At 40.8% G+C, this 9,844-nt stretch overlaps 2 protein-coding genes across 2 annotated transcripts; both read right to left on the bottom strand.

Moving 5' to 3' along the window:
* Positions 1-60: 60 nt before the first annotated feature.
* LOC141016624 (guanine nucleotide-binding protein G(I)/G(S)/G(O) subunit gamma-5-like) lies at positions 61-2,632 on the bottom strand. Its single transcript, XM_073491099.1, has 3 exons — positions 2,464-2,632; positions 838-980; positions 61-347 (listed from the first exon to the last, which is right to left on the bottom strand). Exons 1-2 carry the CDS (start codon positions 2,542-2,544, stop codon positions 855-857), a joined length of 207 nt encoding a protein of 68 aa, XP_073347200.1. The 5' UTR covers positions 2,545-2,632; the 3' UTR covers positions 61-347; positions 838-854.
* A 423-nt stretch (positions 2,633-3,055) lies between these two features.
* On the bottom strand, positions 3,056-8,202 carry ssx2ipa (synovial sarcoma, X breakpoint 2 interacting protein a). The gene is given in 14 exon segments (XM_073491363.1): positions 3,056-3,291; positions 3,521-3,674; positions 4,576-4,693; positions 4,793-4,966; positions 5,151-5,287; positions 5,525-5,672; positions 5,844-6,024; positions 6,118-6,193; positions 6,299-6,434; positions 6,544-6,607; positions 6,609-6,652; positions 7,370-7,579; positions 7,710-7,873; positions 8,073-8,202. Coding segments are annotated over 14 exon segments (1,794 nt in total). The 5' UTR covers positions 8,116-8,202; the 3' UTR covers positions 3,056-3,146.
* Positions 8,203-9,844: the final 1,642 nt, after the last annotated feature.

The raw sequence follows: 9,844 nt of genomic DNA, 5'->3' as shown, positions 1-9,844 counted from the left end.
TTATGTCCATTATGTAATGCTTTCAAATAAATCAAACTGAAAATGTCAGTCAATGACACATTTGAGTAGTAAAGAATGTTTTTTTTATTCATTAAATACAAAAAAGTCCAGAACAGTGATGACTAATATAGAACAATAGAAAAAGGCACAATAATTTATTCGAAAATCATACTGTGCCATGAAAAATAAACCTGTCTCCTTTCTTCTACTGTGGCTGAAAATAGATGGTCATCTTCCTGACATGATTCCAATGTGTTCTACTCTCCAGAGATCCCGTGGCAGTATAATGGCTTGGCATGAGGAGCAGTGTTGAGGTCAACTTTTCCCTGTAGCATCAAAATGAAGGCCTGCAGAAGGCGACAATAAAACCAGAGACACAAACAGAAAATAGATGAGGCTGAGGATTTGATTTGAATTGACTGAAGTGGGTTTGTTTTTGTAGAGAACTTTTATAGGTTTGAACTGAGAAGTTTCTATAAGTCTTTCAATGTTTTTTCCCTGCGGTGAAATATTAACATTGCGATATTCAAGCTGACCACAGTCGCTGATTTATAGTAGAAGAAACCACCAACATTATATGGAAAACTTTCAGTGTAAAAGGCTTTCATTATATCGAATGAGATTCCTTTCAATGAAAACACTAATTTTAAAGGGTGCACAGAAGGGAACATTTGTCTCACTCAAAATGCATTAAAGAGAATCTAACCAGTAGTTCAGCTACTCTGCAGACTTTTACATTAAAGCTTTTCAGAAATCCCACCAGTTGCTTGTGCTGTATGTACAGTATAAAGGCCTATTAGTGTGTGGCTGAATGTGTCCACAGGGTGGCGGACTGACCAATGAATACAGTGGTTTCACAAGAAGGAGCAGACTTTCTGCGGCCTGAAGGGGTTGGTGCTGGAGGACACACCGGTGAGCAGAGGGTCCTGCAAGGCGTTCTGCATGCAAAACTGTTGAAGGTCTGCCGCCGCCTGGGAGACCTGGTGACAAAGAGGAAACGATGTAAACCGTGGCTTGGGGTTATCAGACAGGTTAAAGGGGCACTCTACTGATTTTACACTACTGTACATTGTCATATATGTGAAAGTTAGAAAAACAAACAAACATTGTACTGAATTACATTTAGGATTGCAACAGTTTGAGTCTCTAACAGTACGATAATCACCTGGAAAAACAAAAAACTCAGGGTTTCATGGTATACGGTATGACACAATAATTATTATCATCATCAGCTACAATGACCCTTAAAGGAATGGTACAGACGGGTCTTTTTGAATGAACACACACTTCATGTTCTGACAGACATGAAACTTGATATGAGCTTGAATATTTTATCAATACCGATATGATTGTTGGAAATCACGGAGACTGAAAACTGATTTGCAGTAAATGAAAAGTAAAAGTCTTTCTGTCAAAATTTCAAACAACCTGTGATGAAATAAACCTAAGTACAATTTCCTCAAGTACTGTTCTTAAGTACAATTTTAAGGTACTTGAGTATTTCCTTTTTCTGCTACTTTATACTTCCTCTACACGACATTTGATACATTTAGTTACTAGTCACTTTGCAGTTTCAGATTATTCAGTGTTTTATATGTTATTAATTGTCAAGTGTTATCAATCATGTATTGTTGTGCGAGAGGATTTTGCATCAGAGCCAAAGTGGCACATTTTTAAAATCAGCTTATTGTATTGATGGCAATCTGACAGAAAAATCATCAATACCGATAATGGGATGATGCTGAATATCTGCCAGATAATCAGGCAAGGCCTATAATCGGTCTACCCCTCCTTGTGAGTCCCCCAATTTTAATGGAAATGTTGATTCTACCTCACTGGAATCTCTTAAACAGGCTGTTGTCTTAATTTACCAGGAATCTGAACCATGAGTTAATATGTATGTTAATAGGATGTATTGTATGTTTGGCCTCCAAATGTTGTGTACAGCAGTAGTAGTTCAGTACTGCTGAACTCCATTATGAGGTACCTACATTTCTTGAGTACACCCACATTTTTTAGTCCATTTTATCTTAATAGTCGATTAGTTTTTAGAAGTTGTTTTGTCAGTTTGCTTCATAACTTTCTGATTGTTAGCAGCAGTAGCATTAGCTGTTTTGCTAACAAAAAGCATTCCACTTCAAGGTACTTAAGTATACTTTAACTTTTAAGCAAGTTAGGTTACAACCTCCGTTTGGTAATCTTCATTTAGTCGAAAAGATGCTAGCTTGAAATAACTAAAAGGCGTCGACATTATCACCTCTATGTTAGACGCTGGCATATTAGTGTAGCAGACCGACCTGAATACTTCCCCTCCGGTTCAAACAACGCCCTGCTCTGCCTGTTGACTAGCGGCTAGCACCGCTGCTAGCCTCTGGCACCAGCTAGCGTCGTTAGCGGCTCGGGGTAGCGGTCGAGCTTTCCCCCCCAGATATTTGACAGAAGAACAATAAGCACGTAAATTACCTTCACTCTGTTTATGCTCGCCTCGAAACGGAGCTGCTGGACCACCTTTTTCATGGCTACAAGATTAGAAGAACCCGACATTTTCGATGTGTTTTTGAGTGGAAAAAAAAAATATAGACGCCGAGTGGTGTGGGTGGGATTCAGGGCTGGATGCTGAGACAAAAGCACAGATGATGACATCCGGATTCCGGTTGTTCACACTTGTGACTGCAACTCACATGTAAACGCACTAGTGGGCGCCATATTAAAGACAGAAAAGAACATTTTAATTAAAAATATCTTTATTGATCATTATTTAATGTCAATATATGCCTCCATTAAAATTAGACTCATAATTTATACATCTAGAATATTTAAAAATGTAAAACTTGAACTGAAATTTAAGCATTCAATGTAAACAAAAAATGGAAAATGTTCAAATCACTACTTGATCCCCCTCCCTTGAATGTAGCTTAAAATCTGATTCGTCAGTGTTGATTTGTTTGTAAAGAAATTAACAATGGCAGAATCATTAAAGTGCTTTCTTGTCTAGCTTTGGTGAATGATCTGTGCGTAAAGCAACACATCAATCAAGATTTAGTGTTCCTCTGTAGTGATGGTATTTATTCATGATTTGATATTCAAGTCCACTGCCCAATCACACTAAAAAAAAAGAAAAGAAAAATAAAGGCACTGGAAGTTGTTCAAGTGAGGCTGTTCTCATCTTCACCCAAAGAGAAGATGCTCAAGTCTCCACATCGAACTCTGCTTTTTGACTTGAACCGGACGTCTCCATCTTCAAAGGTGCTCGACTCTTGCCAGCATCCTCGATTTGAATGTCTGGAGGAACTGAAATGAAAAAAGAAAAAAAAAAAATACAAAAAATACAAAAAAGGATTAATGGATATGACATGGCACCAACACCATCTGCAAGTTAAAATAAATTCATGGTACTTTGAAGGTTAAAATGTCTCATCTCTCATTGGCTTGAAGCAAACAACACTGCACAAATTAAACCCCAGCACTGCAAACGTCTCACTAAATGCTGACAATAGTAATTAAGTCGCTGAATTAATACCTGCTGTCTGGTATGAGGCGGAGTGTCCGGTAAAGTTCGGTTGTGGATGGCACAGTAGCACTTTGTGTAGGTTTAGGAGTGGAGAATGTGGCGTAGGTTGATGATTTGGCATGCTGAGCGTTCGTGGAAGATATCCTCATCTCTGGCTCACTTCCTGAGGATATTCAAATCAAAGTCAATTAAAACACTTTTTATCATCACCGGTATCCGCACACAGTATTAACTTGCTCTGTATTCTTGAAGAGAACTCTTCATTCATGTGCAACTGTTGAGATACACCTCATTCTTAACATTTAAGCATCATAAGTCACAAGGGAAGTTTATTTATAAAAGCACCAATCAGGCACAAGGCAATTCAAAGAGACATGGAGATAACACCAAAATCATACCAAATCAGACTGTAACATATTCTGTTGAGTCTAAGATGCATCGCAATGTGGACATGAAAGATTCATAACATAATAAGCAGTTTACAGCCTACAAAAAAAATATAGCCTACTATTATTGGTTTTCTGGCCTTGGTTATCCAGTTAAAATTAGGATGAGTGACATTTCTGTTTTGGAGGATATGTTGGAAGAAGGCAGATATCAGCAATGAGTGATGAACCAAGTTAGCAATATTCAACCTTTACTAGCGTCTACAGCCATACAGAATACAGTGAGCTCAGCTGTCAGCCAAGGATTGAGAAGGCGTTGTCAGCTTTGAGGACGTGTGTGCAGCAGAGTCATGTGTGTGATGTTAACCTCATTCAGGAAATGGCCCGTCTTCGTGTCACAATGTGAAAAACATTATTTTTGTAGATTACCAGCAGATTTATCTGACTGCTGGGGTTGTTTAATGAAAAAGTAGCCATGTGAGGCCAATTAAAGATTCACAGCTTTAACTGTTATTTGTAGTGTTCTGAGAAATTCTGAAATACGTTATCATTTCAGCTCTATTGGCAATTAGTGCCATAGATCATGTTCTCTGCTTGTTACAAGTGAGAAAGTCCTGTTTGTGAGTAAAAAGGTTCAGCCATTTATAGTCTTCCCCTTCTTAAATTACACAGACTTACTGATTGAAAGGGCACTGTGACCGTCAGACGAGGAACATCTCCTACGGTCTGTGAAGGGAGTCATGTTCAAAAATTGATTCTTGAGCCAAGTAGCACGGTCCTCTTGAAAGGCCTTTTTCTGTAGAGTTAAAAAAAAAAGAAGATTGAAAGCGTTGCAGTTACAACACCCACAATACATGATGAATACAACTGTGGTGCCTCATCAGAAACTCAGTACCTCTCGCCCCAAGCGAATAGCAGCCTCTGTGAAGTTCTTTCTCTCCCTCTCAAAGTTTCTCTTCTGTTCCTCAAAGAGCCTCCACTCCTCTTTGAGACGCTCCTTCTCCTCCAGTGTGTAGCAGTCATTCAGAAGCGCTGCCGTCTCATCATCAAACGATGTGTTGAGTTGTTGCTGTGTATGCATAAAACAGACATGTTCATCATTTCAGCCCAGATTATTCTTTAGAAATTCCAAATAACATTCATTATGCAAGGGCTCATTCATCAGGATGGCAATTTTACCCATTCATTTGCACTTGTAATGAGAAGCCTCTAAAATTTGGTATCTGTGCTCTGATAAACAAGCAGAAACTGACCTGGAGGAGCTGTTGCTGTGCGTGAATGAACTCTTTGCACTGCTGCACTTCACGCCTCATCCGCTCCATCTCTTCATCGTGGGTCTCCCTTGGTATCACCTCCTTATTAGACTCCAGTTGATTCTGAACTTGTGAGGCTTAGCAAATAAATACAGTAACAGCTGATAATCTAAATGTGCTTCCAGGCATACTGTATGTCCGAAAAATACTTGTGGGAACAGGTACATATTTTCACAGAATCTAGATTTCTAAGAACCTCACATGTCAAAGAAAACATCGTAGGACAAGAACAATTCATCTTTAAAACCTGCACCACATGAGCTTCAGCTACTTTTGCAGTATTTCAGAATATAAAAAAACAGTGCTACGTGTACCTTGGCTGTCTAGCTTCTCCATATGGTTCCTCAGTTTCCTCCACTGCTGGCGGATGCTGTTGGTGAGCTGCTCTCTTGCATGTTCACATGATTGGTCCAGAGTTTCCCTGCTGGAGTCACCCGCCTTTTCCTCCCCATCTGAATCAGCCTGAGCAAAGCAACAGAAGCGAACATGGTAGCTTGTCAACATGAAAGCATCTCTTTACAACATCCTCACATTGATGCATAAACACTGCTTCACATTCTCATCAATTCCCTGGCCTGACAAAACAGGCAAGACTCCAAGGTCTAAAAAACCTCTTAACATAAATACAAATACCTGCTCCTGACTGTCATCAGCTGTGGCTCTTCTGCTCGAGGGCTGGCGTGGACTAAGGATGTGTATCATCTCCTTCTTCATCTGCTGGAGGACTTTCTTAAGCTCAGCGTTCTCCAGCATCAAGGACCTCTGACTTGCCTCATAGTCACTGAGCAAGGACTTGTACATCTCACCCTCATGGCTGCATAGAGCAATTTACACATACAGTTATCTGACTGATGATTGCACAGTCTACACATATGATCAACAAGTAACGGGATGACTGTCATGATACCTGGCTGTCGCTTTTGCCGTCTTCCAGTGGCTCCTTCTACCATCTGACCGTCCCAAGCAATTCAGCACATCAATAGCTGGATAAGAAAAAACAGCAGAACAATATTTTTTTTACTTTGTTCTGAAATTCCCAGAATAAAGAGCAATGTTTATTTAACTTTCCGTAAGACTAGTATATTTACCTAGTTTCTTATCCTTTCTGTCAACCAGTAGCTGACTGAGGCGCTCCTTGAGCTTTGCAGCTTCTCTTTCTTTCCTCTTGGCATCATGACTGTACTGAGAGGCACGGCTGGCGATGATATTCTGGAGCTTCTGAACCTGTCCACAACAACTGAATCATGACCTTTGCAGGCTCATGCATACTGTGTAACACTTGCACATTTTGTACAATCAAAAACATTAGATTTAAATGTTCATTAAATTTTACCTCATCTTTTTCTGTTTTCAAGCAGCTCTGCAAAGTCTTGATTTTGAGTTGTAGCTGCCTCTGTCTCATGGAGACCAGATTTCTCCCTTATGGACAGTTCCAACTGATCCTGGAAGGAAATACACAACTCTGATGAGCACAGTGAGAGCAATCAGTTCAGGGTTAAAGCTACAAGAGTGGATTCCTGAGCCAAATCCCTTCCTAAAATTGGTTATGTGCCATTTTAGGATTTAATAAAGACAGGATGAAAATATGTAAACAATTTATGGTTTCCATTTTGTTTTTTATGAAGAAGTTGAAATTATTTAGGAAACTAAAGTGCCTTCAGCTGCACTTCTTTCCAGGTCGCTATACCAAGGTAAGAGTGGAACAACTGTAATAACTGTGGATCTCTACAATGCAAAATAAAAGGAATCCCACTGATTGAGGAGGCAAAGAAGGCGAAGAGGGAGAGAGATAGAAACCAAGGTAAAACAAGAGTGAACAGACGGGCATTCACTCGATGAAGAGCGCTGGTGTTGCAGCAAAGTGTGTTACCCCGATGATATGCGTTTCCCTTATGACAGGGACTTGAAACCTTTCAAAACCAGCATTCTTTCCACAAGTAAGTAGTAACAAAAGCTGCCTACTTATTACAACTGAGTGTTTAACTCTGCCTTTTCATAGCACTGAGATCAGGGTTTCTAGGTCAAATTGGGTAATTATAGGAAAGGGGGAAATTTTCTGTATACAGAATGTTATGTTTCTTATCTGCCCTCTAGTGGTCAACAATCCACTACCGCACCTTACAGACACACACAGATCATACTCTATGGGTCATGCATACCTTGAGTCTAGAATTGTTCATCTGCATGTGGTCCAAGGAACTGGTTTTCTTTAGTTGTTCTTTCTCGAGCTCCTCCAAAGTGCACATGTTGCGCCGGTGAATCTGGAGCAGCTCGTACATGGCATTCAGAGCTGGCACTGCGCTCAGGCCGGCTCCCCCGGGTGAGCTGGCCTCGATACATATGGAGGAGAGGCCGAGTGAGTCAAGCTCCTGTGAAAGAAGGAGGACTTGCGTCACTGTTGTGGTGAATGATCTATACAGTCATTAAAAGTGCAACTAGTATATTGGAATAATGAGCATTTGGCAAGGACACACTAACTAAACAGGGACACTTTCGTACCTGATTGATGTATGAAATGCACTGAGAAATATTATCCTCAGTGCAAAAGGCACTTATGACACTGTAGGAGCTTTTGGACAGGGGCAAACTGTACATTGACACATAGTTGTTCTGTCTTGAGGGGGACATTGTCACATGTGATATGCGGGATGCCTCATAGTTTCCTAAAAAACAGAACAGAGAGGAGAGGGAAATTATAGTTGGTACATCACATCGACATCACTTTCTACTACTGAGAGCCTGGAATCAGGTTGCTGCTCTAAAATGAGAACAAAAATATGGGTCACCTCTAGCAGCTCCCAAAAAAAGCATAGCTGATGAGTTCTATTCTTAAATCGACCCTCCATTAGCAGAGAAATTTACCCATAGATGTCCCTATTGGCACAGTTGTCCACCACTCTCCCATATCACCGACACATCAGGAAACGAGGGTGCAGGGACATGAGTTATCAAGCCAGGAGGCGGATTAGCCGTCAGGCGGTGGATCGGAAGCTCCCACTGGAGATGAGCCCTGCAATGGAGCATCAAGCCATGAGATACACCAGCAATAATAATCTGTGCTGCTGCCTCACCCACACAGGATTAACTGTGCCATGTGTGCCAGCAGGGGTTAGATTGGGGTTTAAGAGTGCCCTCCTATTGGTCGTTGGCAACTAAATCGCAGGGTAGTAAGATGATCTCACTCTGTAGCCAAAAGATTTAAGCAGATAAAATGAGAGAAAGCCATTACAGTGGGGCTTTAAATCCAAGTGTATATTTAACTTTCATGCTCTTGGGAATATATTACTATCATCCAAACATGTTCTGGTGAAACAAGATGAACGAGATATGTTTCACTTGACACTCCCACCACCTTTACAATAAAATGAAATGTTCTAACTTGTGTTCAGGGGCTGTCAGGGACATTATGGTGACGAACAAACGAGAAAACGCTGCAGTCTTGTCAAGCAATGCAAAAACAAAAGCGTGAGAGCAACATGTTTATGAGGAGAGGGCACAGTGTGTCTGCTATGTCAATGTGCAACCCAGCAGACACTCAAATGTTCTTATCTAACAAACCAGAAGACATACACAAGTGTTATCTAAAAAGTTAGAGAGGCGGAGGCAAAGTGGGCTTCGTTTTAAAGAAGTAATTTGCCTTCAGGATATATCATTTTAAATAAAGATGCCATAGAAATTAAGAGTAAGCTAACTTCTAGGTTAGTTGGCTTGACGTAGCTACGTCACGTTACCAGGTAACGTTTGCAAAGTTAGCTAACGTTAGCTAGTTTGCTAAACCCTCGACAGCCACAACTGTGTTTTTAATTTTTATTTAACTACAGGGTTAAAGTGAAAAGATTTTCCAACTTTAGCGTTAAGTAGATGGCTTGAAATGCTTCACCTTAGCTGGGTAACTTCGCCTAATATTTCTTATTTGTAAGATGAACTTGAGGTAAGCTATCGGAATTTATAAACGCGTATAAACTGCTGTCCTCATGACGTTAGTTCGCACTGTTTTGCTAACATGGGTGTTAGCTGCATGCTAACTGAAGTCAAACATACTCACGGGTACGGTGTGAAACGGGTCAACTCACTCCGATAGAAGTCAAGTTTGGTGCTGCTGGACAAAACTAACCAAAAGCTCCTTCACTGAAAACACCAGCGACTGCCGTGTCTTGGTCCAGTCGTCACCTTGTCGGCAGCAGAAACAAGCAGAAACCTCACCTACTCCTGGTGTGGACGCAGTCAAGCAGCAGAGATGTCCCGGCAGTAATGAGGTAGGCTCGCTCAGGCTGCTGCTGCTGCAGCTGATTGTGTGTGTTTTTTTAAGTGTGTCCCTCCGTCAGCTTCAGACCAAACGTCATTTTTATTGGAGGCAGCGTTGTTAAGCAACCAGTATGTGAGCCGTGCATTGGATGAGAACATGTGTGGATTATGCAAATGAGAAAAGCTGTCAGGTGTCATGAAGCACTGCAGCGACAGCGAGAGGCCAGAGTCACATACACACCTACACAGCCACACAGCTGCGAGATCTACCGCACTGTGTTATCTGTCCACAGTTTACAGGTATTTTCAATATATACCACATGCAATTTACTGCAGCAGGCTACATGTCCAATACATACTTCTTTCATAGTGAAAATATGTTGAGGATA

Source organism: Pagrus major, chromosome 21 (genome assembly GCF_040436345.1).
Source record: "Pagrus major chromosome 21, Pma_NU_1.0".
Classification (NCBI taxonomy): Eukaryota; Metazoa; Chordata; class Actinopteri; order Spariformes; family Sparidae; genus Pagrus; species Pagrus major.
Note: the sequence above shows the minus strand (reverse complement) of the source record. Positions and strands in the feature narration are given on the sequence as shown.